General features: G+C 40.3%; 1 protein-coding gene across 10 annotated transcripts in view; it reads left to right on the top strand.

The window, feature by feature from the left end:
- Nucleotides 1-19,765, top strand: part of FAM184A (family with sequence similarity 184 member A) — a 186,934-nt gene that overhangs the window by 145,955 nt on the left and 21,214 nt on the right. For 5 of the 10 annotated variants that reach the window (XR_332068.5, XM_014573632.4, XM_006123069.5 and 2 more), the window contains exons 12-15: nucleotides 5,536-5,663; nucleotides 11,098-11,282; nucleotides 11,750-11,896; nucleotides 18,682-18,799. Coding sequence is in view for 7 of the 10 variants with exons in the window: in XM_014573632.4 (XP_014429118.3) it covers nucleotides 5,536-5,663; nucleotides 11,098-11,282; nucleotides 11,750-11,896; nucleotides 18,682-18,799 (578 nt within the window). In the remaining 3 variants the exon portion in view is untranslated. The remainder of the gene's footprint in view (nucleotides 1-5,535; nucleotides 5,664-11,097; nucleotides 11,283-11,749; nucleotides 11,897-18,681; nucleotides 18,800-19,765) is intronic. The other 5 variants (XR_012902649.2, XR_332069.4, XM_025184663.3 and 2 more) reach the window with 2 other exon arrangements.

Below are 19,765 nucleotides of genomic sequence, written 5' to 3'. Positions count from 1 at the left end.
ATTATGGACTTGTGTAAACAGACTTATGGATAGACTGGTCAACTCAAGCTAACTCAAATCTGTCTACCTATGCTGGGAACCACACTTTCCATCTGCAACGCAGACATACTTTACTTGAAGTTTCCCGTTTACTTCAGTGGATCAAGACCTAAATTTCAAAAATGTTAACAGCAAAAGATCAAGTAATCAAGCAGTAAAAGCACCAAAGCATGCACTAGAGCTTGTTGTCAGCTATTAAGTAACCAGAGTCTCAGAATGCTTAATAAGTGAAGTTGACACATGTCTTAGCAAAAAAATCAACTTCAGAATGAATGACAAATCTTAGTTGAAGGTTACATCCAAATTCCATGCAACAGCAGCTAGAATGTTACAAAATTAGTTTACTTCAGCATAGAATGACTCTTAAATGGGAAGGCAAGTGACATGGCCAAAAAGTAGGATTTCACCCTTACCCAGGATTAATTATACCTTAGAGTACATCCAATTAGTGCTATCGCTCAGGAAACCTCAATGCTTCAGCTGTCAGCATGCTTTTCAGCCAAGATAGACAAACATGCACTCTGTTCCAGCTAGAATGCCAAAAATACTGTAATGCCCCCACCTTGGGATATCTGCCCAAATGCATACCTAGGATTTCATGTGCACTGTAACTTAATGATCTTCAGATGCCCAGTTCCTAACTGGTGTGCCATTTTTAATCATGCATTGCTGATTGTAATGCCTAAAGACAGGAAGAGTTAAAGGGGTTGTTTCTGGGGCTTTTAGAACCTCCAACAGGGGAAACTTAGCTATTTTACTTTAGGTAGTGTAAGGAATAAGTGTATAGGAACACAGCAATTTTCATCTGATCAAGGAGTAATACAAGTGAGCATGTTATTTAATTCTGGAATTATTGGATTTAAACACACACAAACATAAGCAGTAGATGTAGAACATTTTAGATATTTACCTAACGTATGGAACAATATTGAGTAATTAATGGCAGTGGCCAGTTGCTTACACAATGGAGAGAGAGGCTGTTAGGAGAAACATTTGATGGTTTAGAAGACTTACTTAAACAGTATATTATTGGCTAATTTTTATAACTGTCTTTATAAAACATGTTATCATGACCTCTAGTACATTATTTTTAATTTTTAATAAATTTTAATATTAAAAGCATTTAGATGTAAGGGTTTTAGACATTAAGGTTTTTAGACTTAGTTGTTTTTTAATTGATTAGCAAAAACTACTACCTAGATTTGATTTTGGTTTTAAAAGCCTGTTTTTAAATTAACACTTAACTATGTGGGTTTTTTATTTTATCAGTTTATAGTGGCTGAATGCACATAATACGGTTGCAATTTGCTTAATTACATATCAGGCTATGTATACTCCTCAAATCCAGGACAACAGGGTCACTTGTTTCTCTTAAGATACAGCAGAAAAAAACCCAACCATATTGTAACTAGCAGCCATTGCTGTATGCACGTATGGTAATGCATGCCAGTGACTGTTTCTACTACAGTACATAGATCATAAGGTCTCTGAGAGTGCTGCTAATGTGGCAGCCCCACCAACAGCTATGTCTCCTGTCTGGGGTCATACAGCCCCAATGGCGGTGGGGCTGGGGGCAGTGCAGCTGCATAGCTGGGAGGAGCAGCCAGCATGGGACATTGACGCCTGGGAGTGGTGGGATCATATTCTTCTCCTTTGGCCGCAGGGTCTGCTGGGAGTAGAGCCCTGTTGATCAGTGGATGTTAATGTCTATTTGCAGATATCTACATCTGTGGGTAATCATGTCTATCCATGCAGGGCTCTACTAATTGGCAACTCCTGCTCCTCTTGTTGCCAGAAGACAAGACAGACCCAAGACTCATGAGCAGAGAGGTGTAAGCAGCAAGGCCACAGGGGCGCATTGGTTACTTAGAGCTTGGGAGGGGACAACAGGGGAGCTCCCTGGTCTGAGACTTCTGGAAGGGAGTGGGTGTAAGGGCTTATGGATCAAGGGCACAAGACTCACAGGAGGGAAGAAGGGACAGTATTTGCATCTGTGAGAAGAGGAGGGTCAGGCTAGTGGGGTTCGGCAGGCACTTGGGAGGAGAAGAGGTGGGTTGTGGTGGAGCAGTGGCAGTTTCTGAGGTGACAGCTGTACTTGGGCCCCCATTCCTGTCATATACATGATAATGAGAGTCACATAAGAGTAGGGGGGATTTGGGAGAGGTCTGGATTTTTGGGGGGGAGGAAGAGGAGTCTATTGAAGGTTCATCTAATCTTTGGCCTGTTCTTCCTTGCTGACATCAGTATCATGAGCCATAAGAGACACAGTATCCTCTTTAGGGTCTTGGTAGCTAGCCATCCTGCCCCCCATATTCTCACTTTTTACCAGGAGGAAAAAGAACCAGCTTTCCTGCTTGAAGCCCAATCGCACAATCAGTTTGTCATTCCTTTATTTTTATTGATTTGAATCCAACTTGTGTTCAAAGCCATCTGAGATTAGCATCCCTTTTCACTTACGATCTGGTAAAGTGATCCCTTAGTCCTGCTTCTTTTTTAGAAAGCAGAAGTGAGTCTCATTTGGGAGCTCAAATATCCAGTATTCTAATATGTTTGTTTTTTTCTGATTTCTATAATCTTCAGCAAGTACTGTTTTCATCAAGAACCATTTCCCCTGTAACTGGAATCACATTTCATAAATACATCCTAGCAATTAGCCTCCTTTTACCAATTGTTTCCCACAACAAAAAACAGAGAAAGTGGGTATTTGATTTATTTAAAAAACAAATTGTTATATGTATTTATATTACATAATCTAGATCTATTAATATATCATTTTCGATTTTTTCAGTCTTCTCTGATTTAACATTAGTAAAATGGAGATGTTGTCATATTTATTCATTCTGTATCATATGCTCTGACTAGTTTAAGGAAGGTGGCCGCAGCCCCATCTTCCATAGTTAACTGCCCCAAAATTCTGTAATCTGGCCCTGATGGGCATCTCAGAAAAAGATCAATATAGAAGAATTAAATATATTTTTTCTAACTTTCAACGCTGCAACTCCAAACTGGAATCTAAAAATCAGTCTGTTCTTTTCTTATCAGTCTTAATTACTAGTTTTAAGGATTCTGCCATTCAGACTGTGCCTTCATTAAAATCTGTGCAACCTCATTGTCTTTAAATGATGCTCTCTCAATTACATCTTTGCAAGTAATGTTAATGGGATTCTACAGATGTGACTGCGGGTGTACTTAGCCTCTGGAATCTCTATTCCTAGTGATAATTAAAGATACTATTTAGTCATGGATATTTTTAATAAAAGTCACTGGTAGGTCATAAACAATAAAAAAAATTCATGGCTCATGACCATGTTATTCTATCTGCTCTGGACTCAATCTTAGGTGGGGGGGGGAGGGTGCTGCTCTGGGATGGGAGTCCTGGGACCAGTAGAACCAGCTGCTAGAGGCCAGTGAACAGCAATTGCTCTGACTACCCTTGGGGATGCCAACTCACTACTGCTCCTGCTACCCCGGAACTGCTGATCAGGCAGTCCCTGAGGCCAGCCACACTAGCTTCTGCTCAGATGCTCCCCAGGGCTTGTGGTCACCAGGGAAGTGGCCACTGCAGCTGGCCCTCACCCTCAGCTTCTCTTCCCTAGCCCCCAACTGATGCTTGGAGCCACTGCTTCCACCCACCTCCCGCTGTTTCCACAACTCTTGTGACTGCTGCTCAGGCATTCCTTGGTGCCAGCTGCCCTAGGCCACCTGAGCAATAGCCGATGTGGCTGGTCCCCTTAAAGTTAAAGTGTACTCTAAGAACACCAACAGGATCAGGCTCTACAGGTAGGACAGCCCTGTGTTCTGTTTGAGTGGCCCTGGGGTTAGCCACATTGGCCACTGTAGAAGCCACAAAGGTTGCAGAAAGTCATGGAATCCGTGACTTTCTGTGACAGACACTGAGCCTTAGTGATAGAATCATAGGGCTGGAAGAGACCTCAGGAGGCCTTCAATGCAGGACCAATCCCAACTAAATCAACCCAGCCAAGGCTTTGTCAAGCCAAGACTTAACAACCTCTAGGGATGGAGATTCCACCACCTCCCTACATAACCCATTCCAGTACTTCACCACCCTCCTAGTGAAACAGTTTTTCCTAATATCCAACCTAGACCTCCCCCACTGTAGCTTGAGACCATTGCTCCTTGTTCTGCCATCTGTCACTACCATGAACAGCCTTTCTCCATCCTCTTTGGAACCTCCCTTCAGGAAGTTGAAGGCTGCTATCAAATCCCCTTTCACTCTTCTCTTCTGCAGACTAAACAAACCCAAATCCCTCAGTTTCTCCTCATCGGTCATGGGCTCCAGCCCCCTAATCATTTTGGTCGTCCTCCACTGGACCCTCTCCAATGTGTCCATATCCTTTCTATAGTGGGGGGCCCAGAACTGGACACAATACTCCAGATGTGTCCTCACCAGAGCCAAATAAAGGGGAATAATCACTTCTCTAGATCTGCTGGCAATGCTCCTCCTAATGCGACCCAATATGCCATTAGCCTTCTTGGCTACTGTTGACTCATATTGAGCTTCTCATCCACTGTAATCCCCAGGTCCTTTTCTACAGAACTGCTACTTAGCCAGTCAGTCCCCAGTCTGTAACAAGGCTTGGGATTCTTTCGTCCCAAGTGCAGGACTCTACACTTGTCCTTGTTGAACCTCATCAGATTTTTTTGGCCCAATCCTCTAATCTGTCTAGGTCATTCTGGACCCTATCCCTGCCCTCCAGCGTATCTACCTATCCCCTTAGCTTTAGTGTCAGCTACATAATGATAGTGATAATGCATAAGAATCCATTTTGGCTGAGAGAATCCAAGCTGAATTTATAAAGGTGACAGATAGAAAAACTTGTTCTTACCCATTACCACACAATTATAACTAAGAGTATAACAATTTTGGCTGCACTTGGACCTTAGTTAACATTTCTGTTGTTGATGTATAAACTGGAATATCATCCATCTGTTTTCCATGGCTTGGTATGTCAAAATTCTGCTTGTCCACTCATAAGGTTGAAGAACATTTTTTTTTCTTCAAATAAAATGTCATTAATTGGAATGATTTTTTTCCATCATCAGTCATAGTAAAATAGGGTCAAGCAGGTTTTGTACCTAAGCTGGTAAACTTCCATGGTAGTTTTGCAAGTACTCTGTCACTCAGGTAAGCAGACATGACTGTGAATGTGCACAGGGAGTAGATGTGTTGTATCTAATCCCATTTTTACATAAGTATTTTTCCGAATAGAAAACACTTTAAGAACAAGTGTACTGAGTTACCAGTACATTTTCCTGCAACACATCACCTATTCTAGTGTTGAACAAGACTGACTTTGCTTAAGATGGAAGATAGCTGACATGAAAAGTTCAACATACATTTAATATTAATTTATACAAGTAATTTTCTCTCTCTCCTTTTATTAGGTGAGCAGTAATATGTTTTCAGAGTTGTATTATGTTAATTAACAATAATTTTTACAAAATAAATATTTTTCCTTTAATTATGGTAACTAGCTTCTTTGCGCTCAGAGTTAAATCATCAACATGCAGCAGCAATTGACCAACTAAGACACAACCATCAACAAGAATTGGTAGCTGCTAAAATGGAACTTGAAAGAAGTATAGAACTCAGCAGACGACAGGTAAATAATCATTAATGGTAACTGTATGTAAAGTGGTATATTTAGAATTTGTTTTGTATTAACTGGAGAGCATAAATGTACTATAAGCTTAAGGGGGTAGCTGAGTTAGACTAAGAAAGTCTAGAAGATTAACTTTAATGGGAAATAACACTTTCTCCCTCTGAGACTCTATAGACTTTAATCTTTGAAAGGCAGTCAAAGCTGGACAATGTTCCTTCCCCAGTTATAGATTCATAGAAGATTAGGGTTGGAAGAGACCTCAGGCCAAGGCTGGGCAATAATTTTTAATGGAGGGGCCACTCCAAGATTTTAGCAAGGGCTGCATTGGATGCAGAAGGGAGCTTGGGTTGGGGAACTGGGGTGCAGGAGGGTGTGTAGAGTCTGAGAGGGAGTTTGGGGGAAGAAAGGGGTTGTGATCTGGGTCAGAGGCTTGGGGTGCGGAGTCCAGAAGAGGGTATGGGTGCAGGAGAAGATTCTGGTCTGGGGGAGGGGCTTTAGTTGGGGGTGCAGGATCTGGGAGGGAGTTGTGACCTGGATGAAGGGGGTGTAGAGGATTTGGGTGGTAACCTGGTACAGGAGAGTGGGGTACAGAGTCAGGGAGGGGTATAGGTGCAGGAAAGGATTTTGACCTGGTGAGATGGGTTTAGGAGGATTCAGGGTCTGGGAGGGAATTGTGACCTGGGAAAAAAGGGGAAAGAGATACAGAGGGTTTGGATGGTGATGGCCTGGGGCAGATAGTTGGTGAGCAGAGAAGGTGGGTGTCAGATACAGACTCTGGCTGTGAGGCGCTTACCTAGGCCACTGTTTCTGAAAGTGTACTGCAGAAACATTTTAACTGGCTGCCCCAGTTTGTTTACGTACCGGTGCCGCAGCCATGGAGCCTCACGGTTCCCATTGGCTCCGTTTTGTCCTTTGCAGACAAGGGGAGCTGTGGGAAGCAGCGTGGGCCAGGCCACCGCTTTCCATGGCTCCCCTTGGCTACAAAGGAGGAAACGGAGCCAGGGGGAACTGCGAAGCTCTGTGGCCACGGCGCCGGTACATAAACAAACTGGGGCAGCCAGTTAAAGTGTTTCTGAAAGTGTTTCCGTGGTACCTTTCAGAAACACTGACCTAAATGGCTCCCAGCCAGCAGCCTTGCGGAAACCTGAGCTCCATTGGCAATCTGCTCCACCTGGCTCTGCTCTGGATGGGGCGGGGGGAAGGGCAGGGAGGGAGGAAGGGAGATGGCTTCATTGAGTGCCCCTGCCTCCAGCAAAATTTCTCAGTTTCTCCTCACTCCCCAGCATAGATTAACCACATTTAAAGCAGCTGCAGCTGCACTGTGCTTAGGGGTTCCAGGAGGCAGCTGAGGGCTAGATCCGGTGGTTTGGCAGGCCAGATCCAGCCTGCTAGCTTCCTCTTGTCCACCTCTGCCTCAGGCAGTTACTTAGTCCAACCCCCTTTTCGAAGCAGGACCAAATCCAAATAAATCATCCCAGCCAGGGTCTTTATCAAGCCAGGTTGTATATTTGCCTAATATGCCACCCCTTTTTCTTTTTCCTGCCCTCATATACAAACCTAATTGGGAGTCTTAAACTAACCCCAAGTCAAGTCTATAAATCACACTTCAAATTCAGAATTGTTCAACTGGACTCAGCGGGAAAAAGTTTTATTTCCCATTAAAGTTAAGCTTCTAGACTTTCTATTAGCAAGACTTCAAAAGGAAAACAATGCTTTCTATGGAGCCACTCTTGCTCTAGGAACCTAAATCCAACATGTAAGTGTTATAGAAAACTTCAAAACTCCCATTAAGGTGGTATCTAATTCTGTAGCTACCCAAAATCCCTAAAGGCCTACAGTTCTACTAGCAGGTATGTGCTCAGCCACCTCACTCTAGGTCATGGGTGGGCAAAAGCCTTTCAGTGGGCTGATCCGGCCTGTCTAGGGCTTTGATCCAGCCCGCGAGGCAGTTTCAGGCCCTGCCCTCTAGCTCATTGCCTAGGAGTGGGATAGGGGCAAGAGCCCTTCTAGCTGCTTTTGTTTAAAGGGCTCGCGTCTTCCCCAGCCTTGGGTAGCAGGGGAGGGGAAGGTGCAAGCCCTTTAAATAAAAACAGTTGAAAGGGCTGGAGTTCTCTGGCTCCCTAGCAAAGGCACTAGAGGAGTCGAGAGCTACGAGCCCTGTCAGCTGTCTCTATTTAAAGGGCTCTCCTGTTCCCAGCAACTGCTAGGCAATGCTTTCCCTGACAGGTGTAGGGAAGGGGCCAACCCTTTAAATAGAAACAGCTGAAAGGGATCACTGTGCCCAGCAACGCACTAGAGGTGAGGGGAGCTGTAAGCCCTCTCAGTTGTTTCTATTTCAAGTGCTCTCCTGTTCCCTGGGGCTGTTAGACAACATATTGTTGTGTAAAAACATATTGGCATCTTTTCACAGCACATGGCCCTGCCCCTTCCGAGTCCGCCCACGAACACTTCTGAACTTGGTGAAGTGGGCCCCCTTTCAAAAATTATTGCCCAGCCCTGCTCTAGATGCCTAGACACGTAACTCATGCCTACATTTTAGCAGATTCCTTGAATTACCCAGTGTCTTGCCTGTGGAGCTTGATCCTGTTGGTGTTCTAAGAATATACTTAAACCCATACAAAACTGCCAGAGGAGAAGGTAGAGACAGTGGTGCTGTGCTCATTTTAACTTTTAGCCCAGCGGGAGAAAATGTGGGAGATCCCGATGGCATTCACCCTTCTGCCTGATATAAATAAGGGTTTAAACTTGCTATGCCTGCCATGCCAGTGTCCTAGCCCCAGAGCAAGGTGATATTCTGGAACATGTCTCTGTCTCCTGTTGAAGCTGTTCCATTGTGTCTAAATAATTTAAATATGAATTGTAGGAGGATGAATGGGCAAGGGTCTCCCACATCCCAGATGAATGACTTAACCCTGGGAATACAAAGTCATTTTTACTCTTTCAAAAAAGAGCTTAGATACCTAAATCCAGGAGAGGGTCTGCAGCTGTGAATCCTGACTAGAGAAAGGCACTTCCTTTTGGCCTGTGGTGAGGCACCTACGTTCTTCTGAGGGGTAGAGTTTAATCCATTCCCTCCACTCCCCACTCAGTGTACTAGCTTTTTTTGAATCCCATTCTTTGGTGCTGATGTCGCTCCATGCATTGCATGGGAAGTCTGCATGCCCAATTCAGTAGCAGTTTATGATTGTCACTTCAATTTTTCAATTTCTGTTAAAAAAAAAAAAAAAAAAAAAAAATTAGGAGCTCACTTCAGATTTTTCAGTAGTATCAATTCCAAGTGACTGTACAGTCTCAATTTCATTCCACGAGGAGTACAGCTAGTTCGGATTAGAAGCCTAATCCAAACTAGCTACTCTGTGCCGCGTGTAGCCGCGCGGCACGGGGTTCAAACTAGCCGGCATTTAAAAATGGCGCCAGCCGGCTTCATGCAAATGAAGCCCGGGAAATTCAAATCCCGGGCTTCATTTGCAATTGCGGATGACTACATTACCCCCGCTAGTTCGAACTAGCGGGGTAGTGTAGACATACCCGAAGTTACTTATTGGGAGTTCTGTGATGATCGCCTCTGCATTGACACTACCTTCCTGTCTTTCCCCTAAGTTAGGGTTGAATATATTGTCAGTTCTCTCCAATCTGAGAGAGAACCAAGTTGGTTCGGAGGTGCATTCTCTTATGGACATACAGTAGGCTTATAACATCACTGTCAGATGAAATTCCTTGTGTATCCCATTATGGGTATCACTTTTTCAAGGCAGTTCCATAAGTCAACACCGGGGCCGCAATATTCAACAAATATGAATGCACAGAGATGACTCTTAAATAACTGTAAATAATATTAAGATTTTCCAGGCAACTTTCATTCTGTCCTCACGTGTAGGTTTATTGTACAGTCTTTAATTATATGATTGCATACTATATTTCTCTTCAGAACCCATGTCTCATTCAGTGTACAGGATGAACAATGCTCAGTGCAAGAAGCAGTTATTTAGTATTTATTTTTATAGTCATTGCCTTTTGTTGTCCCATGCCTCAAACATTAGAGAATGGGCAGGATGCCAGTCTCATTTTTTGCACAACTGTAACTCATTCATTATCCAATCTTCGTCCTGAATGAATTAAAGACTATATACAATGTATACAGAAGAAGAAAGAGTTCAAGTTGTTAATGCAATCTTAACTCTCCCATTTGATGAATATTGAATGTTTCTGAAGCATAGCTTTTTAATATAGTGTCATGTAAATGGATTTTTCAAGGTGATTCTTTTAAAAGAAAAATGAAAATGCAACTGTTCGGTAAACAGAACTCCAAAATGTTTAAACACATGCTTAAGAGTGTCCCGTTTACCAATAAATAAGTTTAAGTGCCTGTCTGAATAAGGTAGAGAGAGTATGCTGAATCATAGCTTCATGCATTCCATATGCACTTTCATTGATCATATGGAAGGAGACATTCACTCAAATTTTTTCCTCCACTCCCATCTCCATCATGATAGAGGGTGGTTAGGCAAACTTGTGTGATGCTTTGACCCTGTGAGCAAGTTCACAATGGCTGGAGCAGAAAGCTGGACCCAGTCTCATAGGACAGGAACTTTTGATGTGGAGTGAGTACTGGGTGGTCTTGCTGTCCATCATCCCCTGTCCCAGGGCATCCTCTCAGCACTTGTCTGGAACTAGGGCTGAGGTACCAGGGAAGAGGGTGCTGCTGCAGGGTGTTAGGGCTCCCTCAATGGGGCAAAGAAGTGGCAGAGAACAAGAATGCTGGTCTGTGATTTTTTTTCCATCCCCTACCTGAATTTGGATCCCAGGTGGGTTGCAAAAAAACAAAATTTCAAGTTGTGGGTTGCCTTTTCAAAAGACCAAAGGTCTGTGACCATTCCATGTATCAGAATTCTACCATTCCACACAAATATGCTAGAACTGTTCAAGTTGCACATTTTTTTTATAATTACAAAACAGGCTTTTTTTTACTTTCCTTATCCTTGAAAATTGCTGAGCTTTTCTTGAACTGTATTCAAACCAAATACATAAAAATAAGAGTATCAAGGCTAAGAACAAATATGTCATACTTACTTTTAGCCAAAAAAAAAAAAATTCTCACTTTTTAGAATGAAACAGCTTGTATAACCTTAATTGTAGGGGATTTTTTCCTCTCCCACAACATATTGATACATAGACTTCTTTCACACATCGGTGAGTGAGAGTCTTTTTTCTATTCTTTCACAATAGAAAATGTTTTGATCTCCAGTTTACTTTATCAGGATTTTGATAATGACTTTTTAAACTTATACTTTATATTTAAACACAGTTAATTATAAATTAAAAGTCTAAAACAAATGAAAAAGTAATCTGTTATAATCATCCTGAGGCAAGTATTTTCCATTTGAAACAGTTACATATTAAATTATCTTCTGTGCTCTTGATATTTGTTTATTAGGAAAAGGAATTTTTGTGCCGAGTATCAGACCTACACGAAGAACTCAAACATCGTGACCATCATATATCTGAATTAGATAAGGAGGTTCTGACTCTGCATGAGAATATAAGTGCCCTAACCAAAGAACTGGAATTTAAGGGGAAAGAGGTTCTCAGAATACGCAGTGAATCCAACCAACAGATTAGGTATGAATTTTTCTATTCTAAACTAATGTTTTATCCTGTTGATTAATCTGAACCACTAATGTTTGTCAGAGATTCTTGACTCTTTGTGGAATGTTAGTTTAGATATTTAGTCATGTGATATTGTATATCATTTAACCTCTGCCAGGAGGTAATGTAAGTAGATACTATTATATGGTTGAGCTGTAATTTTAATAACAGATTTTGGCCAGCTTTAACTAAAATCCTCTTAAATGTTGTTTGAAACTCATTGTGTTTATTTAAAGAAAAGCATTAAAGGAGATGACTTTTCCATGAAATAAGCTTGAAATGTAGAGAAAAGTAAGTAACAGGATTTACTGATTCAGTAATTGCTGACAGTGTTATTTGGTGTTGTACAAAAAGCCATCTCAAACCTGTCAGAAAATCGTGATGAACAAAGCAGACTGATGTTAGAATAACTTTTTTTTAACCAAAAATAAATTAAACAGGATACATGAGCAAGATTTAAGCAAGAAACATGAGAAAGAGCTGGATGTCATGACAGCAGACCACATCAGAGAGAAACAAAGCATGCTCGCAGATTTTAATAAGACCCAAGAGCTACTCAAGGAAATTAATTCAGCTTTACAAGTTTCGTAAGTTTTATTCCATTAAAAAATCATATGTGGCTGAGTATGAAGTGAAAAATAATTCATTAAGGTATCCACTAAGTTATCAAGTATCCTTGGAAAGAGAGACAAGTGCAAAACCCACCAAAGTATGGGGCCTAATCCTGCATTCCTTATACCCTCAAAATTCTCGTTAACTTCATTTGGAGTTTTGTGAGTTTAATTAGACCCAAAGACACAGGGTAGAAAAGATAGCATTAATTTAGTACAGTTCTTATTAAATTGCAGGGAATGTTGTTTAAAAGATTATATTATTGCTGTGCATTGCTGTCATAAGTGAGAAAAATATTGCTTATATAAAGCTATAAATACCATAAATCATGTTTACTTCCAAAATATTGAGTATTGTAAAAGATTAAGTGTAAAGGGCTCCACCCTTCTTATGAGCACCCCTCTGTGGCCAAGGGGAGTTTTGCAGTCGCTCTGCCTGGCTGTCTGTAGAAGAGAAAGTGTCCAGTATATGGCCTGGGACCAGATCTCTTCCTACCCTCTGTTGTGGCTGCTAGGAATTGTGGGGGACCCAGGCACACCCACTCCTCTGGGTCCCGGCCCAGGGATCCTGTAAGTAGCAGTTCCTGCCATGTATCTAGTCAGTAGCTGTCATGTTCCCTGGGCAGCTGCTCTGTCCAGCTTTTTCTCTCAGGCTTTGTGGTCAAGTTCCCCCTGGACTCTGTCCAGGGTTCTGTCAGGTGTTGTTGGCTTACAAGCTAATCTTCCTCCACTGGACCTGGTCTGACCAGGTCTGAAGTCCAGCTTCCACTCAGAGATGCCTGGAGTGCTGCTGTTCTCCCAGCCAGCCCTCATGTCTACCTGGGGTGAGCTCCAGCAAGGAACTGCCAGGCCCTAGCCCAGCAGCTTCTTTTATATTCGCCTACTGCACCCTGATTGCCCGCCACAAAGGCTGCCACTCTGTCCTTCTTGGAGGACCTCTCTTCTGCTCCTGTCACTGGGGTAGGATGTGGCCAGGCCTCCAACCTCCATTGGAGCCTAGTCCACCCAGTCACAGGAGGATAAGATGTTTCTCAGTAATTATGCTTTGATTAAAATTCAGTAACATCCATTTGAACAAGATAGATTTCTTTTCGACCTCTAAAAAAATGGGTGAAAACTTTTTTTCCTTTTCTTCACCACCAGAAACTCATACATTTTTTTTCTAGGTCTCCCTGCGTATATAATTGTACCTTCAGTAAATTGGCATTGTATCATATCTCAACTATAAAATACTTTTAATTATGCAGAAGACTGGCAAACTATTAATTAATGATCTTAGCTAAACTATATCATAATATATTTTTCACAGGAGCAGAAATTTATCTGGGAACAATTTTCATTCCAAATTTAATCCTCAGAATCAACAAATAAATGAAAAGAAATTCAGTGAAAATAACTCAAATTTCAGAAATATATTGTACTTAAAGGTTTTTAGAATGGTGGATAATTAATAATGAGCAACTGATAACAGTAACACATTTAAAAACTGTTCCTTTATAAATAGTAAACTTGAAGGAAATTAAGATCAGATTTCCCATCTCTTTTCTGAACTAACAGCAAATAGTGCATTGCTTGTTTGTAAATATTTATAATACTGATAATTTAAGAATCTCAAGCTGTTACCTAAATATTTCAAGCTTAAATTTATTTGTTCATATATATCCTTAGCATCTTTCAAATTGGTATGGCTCAATTGTATATGTTTTACTATACTCTGAGGTTTATAAACTAAGCCAAAGAGCAGAGAATCTACTTTAGATAGAAAAATATAAGTGTGTGGAAAGGAACTGGGTAGTACTGTGTGTCAGAGATTACATTCTGGCAACATTAAAGAAGTTAAAGAGTGAGTTGAGCTAGAAAAGACTGAGAAAAATGTTTAAAATAATAGTAATAGTTAGTTCTTCTATAGCACCTTTCATCCATAGATTTCAAAGTGTACAAAAGTAGTTAGCATCATTTATGTCCACTTTACAGGGTAGGAGACTGAGGCATAGGCCTAAGTGCTGGAAATAGAACTGAGGTGTGTATGTCTAAAGAGACAAATCCTTCAAGAAGGCAAAGATATTATTTGAAATTCAAACAAATTTGCAGGAAAAATTATAAGGGATATGATATTATACACACGCCTGTCATCATAATCAGAGAACAATATATCTGAAGAAGGCACAATAACATCAGGAAAGAAGATGAACCACCACTTTAAGATCACAGAAAGAATAGTACAAAGACTGATGTTATGCTTATTCTTGATTAAGTGAATAGATGGAAAACAGGAAATGCTAGACCAATAAGACGACTGAATTCAATTTTAGAAAATATACTAGAGTCATTAATAAGGGATAAGATGGTGAGTTTCTTACTGAGAGCAGTCAGCACATAAATTTACAGTTTTAAAGTAAAACTTAGTTTGACTAATCCGATAGACTTTTTCCAAAAAGGACAGAAAAAAATAATCAGATTTATTTGTATTGCAGCAAGATATTTGCAAAAGGATAGTTGCACTACCATAAAGTTAACCATGCAAGGTTGAATTTAGCATTAATCCTCGTGAAAAGCAGGAGTACCAAAAGTGACTTAAATGACTCTTAAAGTCAATGGAACAGGGTTGTTGGTGTGGACTCGTTTAGAAATTCTACCTAATTGAACGTATCCAGTCTAAACTCCCAGTGTAGACCATGCCTAGGTTACATTAAATGGTCCAAGGTTAGAGTGATCTAGGGAGCAAAAGGATTTATGAACTGTAATAGTTGCACCCTCAGCAAGTTTGTAGATTACACTAAGCTAGGGGGAGAGGTAGACACGCTGGAGGGAAAAGATAGAGTCCAGAGTGACTGAGACAAATTGGAGGATTGGGCCACAAGAAATCTGATGAGGTTCAACAAGGACAAGTGTAGAGTCCTGCACTTGGGATGGAAGAATCCCAAGCATTGTTACAGGCTGGGGACCAAGTATCAGTTCTGTAGAAAAGGAGCAGGGGGTTACAGTGGATGAGAAGCTGGACATGAGTCAACAGTGTGCCGTTGTAACCAAGAAGGCTAATAGCATACTAGGTTGCATTAAGAGGAGCATTGCCAGTCGATCCAGAGATGTGATTATTCCTCTTTACTCTGCTCTGGTGAGGCCACATCTGGAGTATTGTGTCCAGTCCTGGGCCCCCAATTACAGGAAGGATTTGGATGCATTGGCAAGGGTCCAGTGGAGGGGAACCAAAATGATTAGGAGGCTGGAGAATAAGACCTATGAGGCGAGGTTGAGGGAGTTGGGTCTATTTAGTCTGCAGAAGAGAAGAGTGAGGGGGGTTTGATAACAGCCTTCAACTTCCTGAAGGGAGGTTCCAAAGTGGCTGGAGAAAGGCTGTTCACAGTAGTGATGGATGGCAGAACAAGAAACAATGGTCTCAAGTTGCGGTGGGAGAGGTCCGGGTTGGATATTAGGAAAAACTATTTCACTAGGAGGGTGATGAAGCATTTGAATGAGCTACCTAGGGAAGTAGTGCAGTCTCCATCCCTAGAGGTGTTTAAGTCCCGGCTTGACAAAGCTCTGGCTGTGTTGATTTAATTGGGATTGATCCTGCCTTGTGCAGGGGGCTGGACTTGATGGCCTTCTGAGGTCTCTTCCAGCTCTGATTCTATGATGATTTGAAATTTTGGACACCATTTCTGATATCCACAATTAAAGGAAAAAAGATTATTAGCTTATATAAAACTGAATAAATTGTAAAGCAAAGGATGTGATTCAACTATATAAAGCTATAACAAGGATATATTATGGATGTGGAGTTTTGGTCACCAAAGGATAGCCATATTTTAGAAAATGTCTGAAGGAAGACAACATGACTACACAAGGCTTTCTCGACTAACTATCTCCATTTTGCACCACTTAATGCACTGCATAACAAACTTGAACTGGAGAATCTGTCTCCTAGTAACTGTGAGGGGTAGTATTAATTAGCTTATTGGATTGTTTTAATTATATTTCTCTAATACACAGAAAATAGGTCCCTCCAGATGTCTGAAAATAAGGTGGCAGCTGTATATAAGTGTGTGTGTTATATTTTGGGGATTTGTCTACAATAGCTTACCCTAGCAGAAAGTTTATTGACAAAATTAAAGCCACTGAGTGTATTTCCATTCTGCTGAATCGAAAGCTTTTTCTGCATTTGAAGATGCAATTATGTTGTCTGCATTTGAGGTATTTTGTTAAAATATGTTATATAAGCTCATTATATGGTGATTTGGGGCATGAGGCATTAATAAATCTTGGTTAGCAGGACTAGTTTTTCAAATGCTTACTATAGTCATGGCTGTCTCATCATGTGAGAATTTTATTATCTGAATTTTAAGACAATGGATTTGTTATTGCACATTTCAGAAAGAAGAGTTTCAGAAAGTACTAGCTTCCTACAGATCAGAATATGCATTGCCTTTTGCATCATGCAGCTGCTACACAGTTCTGCATGGTGGCAGAATAAGACCAGTAAACTGCTTGGGAACCCCAGTGTATTATGGAGAAGTGTGACTGAAGTTCCTTCTTCCCATATACTGCCACTCCTCATTCTGGTGTCCTTGATCGCGTTTCCTCATGCCAACATCATGCATTCATTCCATGTTAGTTGCTGTATCTCCAGTCCTCTGCTTGATTTAGTCATAAGGCCTTCACTCCCTTTAATTATTGGAGAAGCTTCACCAGCTGGAAGAGATCTCTATGCCCCATCATGGCCAAAAAGGTAAACCACCCGGAAGCTGTAGGGTTGCCAGATGCTTTCAATAAAAACAACAGACACACTTGACATTACATCACAATCTACATTACATCTTATTTAGAAAATACTGGACATTCATATTTTCTCACTTATGTTTTCTCAATTTGTTTCCCAAACAGAAAGCTCAAATACTGGACTGTCCGGTTCAAAACCGGACACCTGGCAACCTTAGTCAGCTGGGGAGATTACTTGTTTAAATAGGTGACCCATTTAAACTTTTTCCTCTGTCACTTGGGCTGTGTCTAGACTGCAGGTTTTTTTTTTAAAAAGGTAGCCTTTTTTCAAAAAAACTTCACCTGCGTCTAGACTACAGCCGCGTTCTTTCAAAATTAAATCGAAAGAATGTGGCTTTTCTTTCGACGGCGGTACTCCTCATTTCACAAGGAATAACGCTTTTTTTCGAAAATGCTCTTTCGGAAAAAAGGCGCTATGTAATGCAAACTGTGCTTTTTTGAAAGAGAGCATCCAGACTGCTCTCTTTCGAAAAAGCGGCTTGCTTTTTCGAAAGTACTGGTTGCAGTCTAGACGCTCTTTTTTGAAAGAGGCTTTTTTGAAAGTATCTTTCGAAAAAGCCTCTTTCGAAAGAGGCTTGCAGTCTAGAGGAAGCCTTAGTGAGGGTTAACAATCTCATATTAGGAAATAGAAAGAAGGACTGTACTTGCTCAGTTTATCAATTGATGTCATTCTAATGAGTCCCAGATGTAGACAGTCATGTAAGGCCAAAGTTAAAATTACATAACTGCTTCTGAAGGGGAAATATTCATGAAATGTGAAGAGATCTGTAGCTTAGAAAGCTACGTGGAATTAAAATACGTCTGACTTAACACCTTAAATTGTAGTTTTCCCCCCTTTTTTCCCTTTTATGGAAAAGCTTGTTTAAATTATCTGTATTCATGATGAAACTCAAGGCAGTAACCTGTACAACAGCTGGATTTGGCAGACAGTAACAATCTAGTGGGCAGTATTTCACATCATGAGTTTGATTTCTGTTAGGAATTTGAGAATAATATTTTCGTGACAAGTGGTATTTTTAATCTATCTTCTGAAAACTCAAAAGTTTCAAGAATTCCTGTGCTATTTCTCCTACAATTGTTCACTAAATTGGCTGGCTTATAATCGTTCTCTCCTTTAATGCTTTCCCACTCTGTAAATTTCCTTGTATTTTTCTCAACTTAATCAACTTTTACTTGCCTCATTAAATGCTAATATTCAGGTGTTTGTTTGTCTCTTTCAGCTATTTCCTTTTATTCCATCTCTCTGATGGTACTTTGTTGGTTTTGTGGACAGGAATTAGTTACAAATTAGTCTTCACCATTCCTGGATATCTTTGCCCCACTGTTCTCCACTTGAGTAGAGGAAGATGATGCCACCCTTGTGTCTTTCTTTTCTCTTTCTTCAGTACCACAACCATGCACCTTTTTACAGTCTAGTAATCTATTAAAGGAAATATTTTATTTTATTTTTCTCAGAAAAATCTAATTGAGCTGCATATTGCCAGCTTCAGCAAATTCAAGTTTAAGATAAAGTTAAATGCTAATTTTAAAGTTACAAACTAGCATGGCGCTACCCCTCTGAAACTCTTTAGATGCTAATGTTTAGTCTCTGTACAGCACACAAGAACCGATCTTATCTGCCACATCTTGTCATTCCACTGCACATATTTTTATTTGCTCAGAGGGCCTGATTTTCAATCTAGCTTAAACTAGGCCTTTTAATTGGTGTCCATTGTTGCACACACAGAAAGCATGATGAATTTTCAAAATCTTTCCCAAAATATTGTTTGCCATAGCAAAGATGGTAGTTTATATTGAAGTTAAGATTGAAACTTCTTTAACCAGTAATTTTGATTTATATTAAAATGTTAATTATATGAGGGATAAAAATAAAACATAGCCTGAATGAATACCTCATTATACTTATCAAAGGTCTGGTTGTATTCATTTGGAATTTAATTCTGGACAACATTAAATTAAAGGTGATTTCTTTTTCTCCTGTGAAGTTTAGAAGAAATGGAAGAGAAATATCAAAACAGGGAATCAAGACCAGAAGATTTACAGCTTATTGCAGAGTTGAAAGACTTGATTGCAGAAAGGGACCAACTCATAAAGAAACTGATTGTAAGACATTTTGTGGTCTTTCTGGTACTAATGTATTAACAGATATATCTATTAGTCTGATTCCTTGAAAAAACTTGATTAAAGTTGATTTTAAGGTCTCAGTTGTACTAATATTTATGCATACACTTAACTTGATTGCAGTAGTCCCATTGATTTAACTGAAAATACAGTAGTAAAGTTAAGCACATACCTAAATGTTTGCACAACTGGGCTTAATATTGTAAACACATATAAAAATGTAAGTTCCCAAAAAAACCACCCGTTTCAATATTACAATACTCTCTTAACGCATAAGTGCCTGGAATTCAGAAAATTCCAAGTTAAGGTTACTTAAATACAGGTTGAATGTCTCTAGTCTGGCACCACAGAGACATGACCTATGCTGAACCAGAGAATTTGTCATAAATAAACTTTATGGGACTGTGGGAAAGCTTAACCACATCCATGGTAAATGGATATCCAACTAACTAAAATCATGCCGGACCACTAATGTTGCAGGATCCGAGGGTGCCAGACTAGAGAGGTTCAGCCTATCGAATATAAAACATATATGCATTGGAAAGTATGGGAATATGGAATTAAGGAATGCCAAATAATTTTACTCCCACCTTTGGATGGGGTACCATCCTATAGGTGCCCTCAGTGTAAGATAGTTATATTCCCATGGCTAAGTGGCATGTTAAAAAACAGACAGTAAGTCTGGTAGCTGAGTGCATCTTAAAACCTGTGTACACTGGTGTTTTGCCTGCATCTGTGGGCATCTTAAACCATATTGGCCATGACTTTTGCAAAAAAGTATACAAATGTTAACTGTAAACAATACTAAAATTAAGAAATCTGCATTATCACAAAGCTCAATCATTGAGGAAAATGAAATATTAAAATAATGTGAGGGAGTTCTATTGGGAAAAGAGGATGGGAGTTAAATATTGTAGGTCTTGGGATATATATGAAATTTATTGTTTT

Source organism: Pelodiscus sinensis, chromosome 3, assembly GCF_052426305.1.
Source record: "Pelodiscus sinensis isolate ZL-2025 chromosome 3, ASM5242630v1, whole genome shotgun sequence".
NCBI lineage: Eukaryota > Metazoa > Chordata > Testudines > Trionychidae > Pelodiscus > Pelodiscus sinensis.
This window is presented reverse-complemented; position numbering and strand designations above follow the sequence as displayed.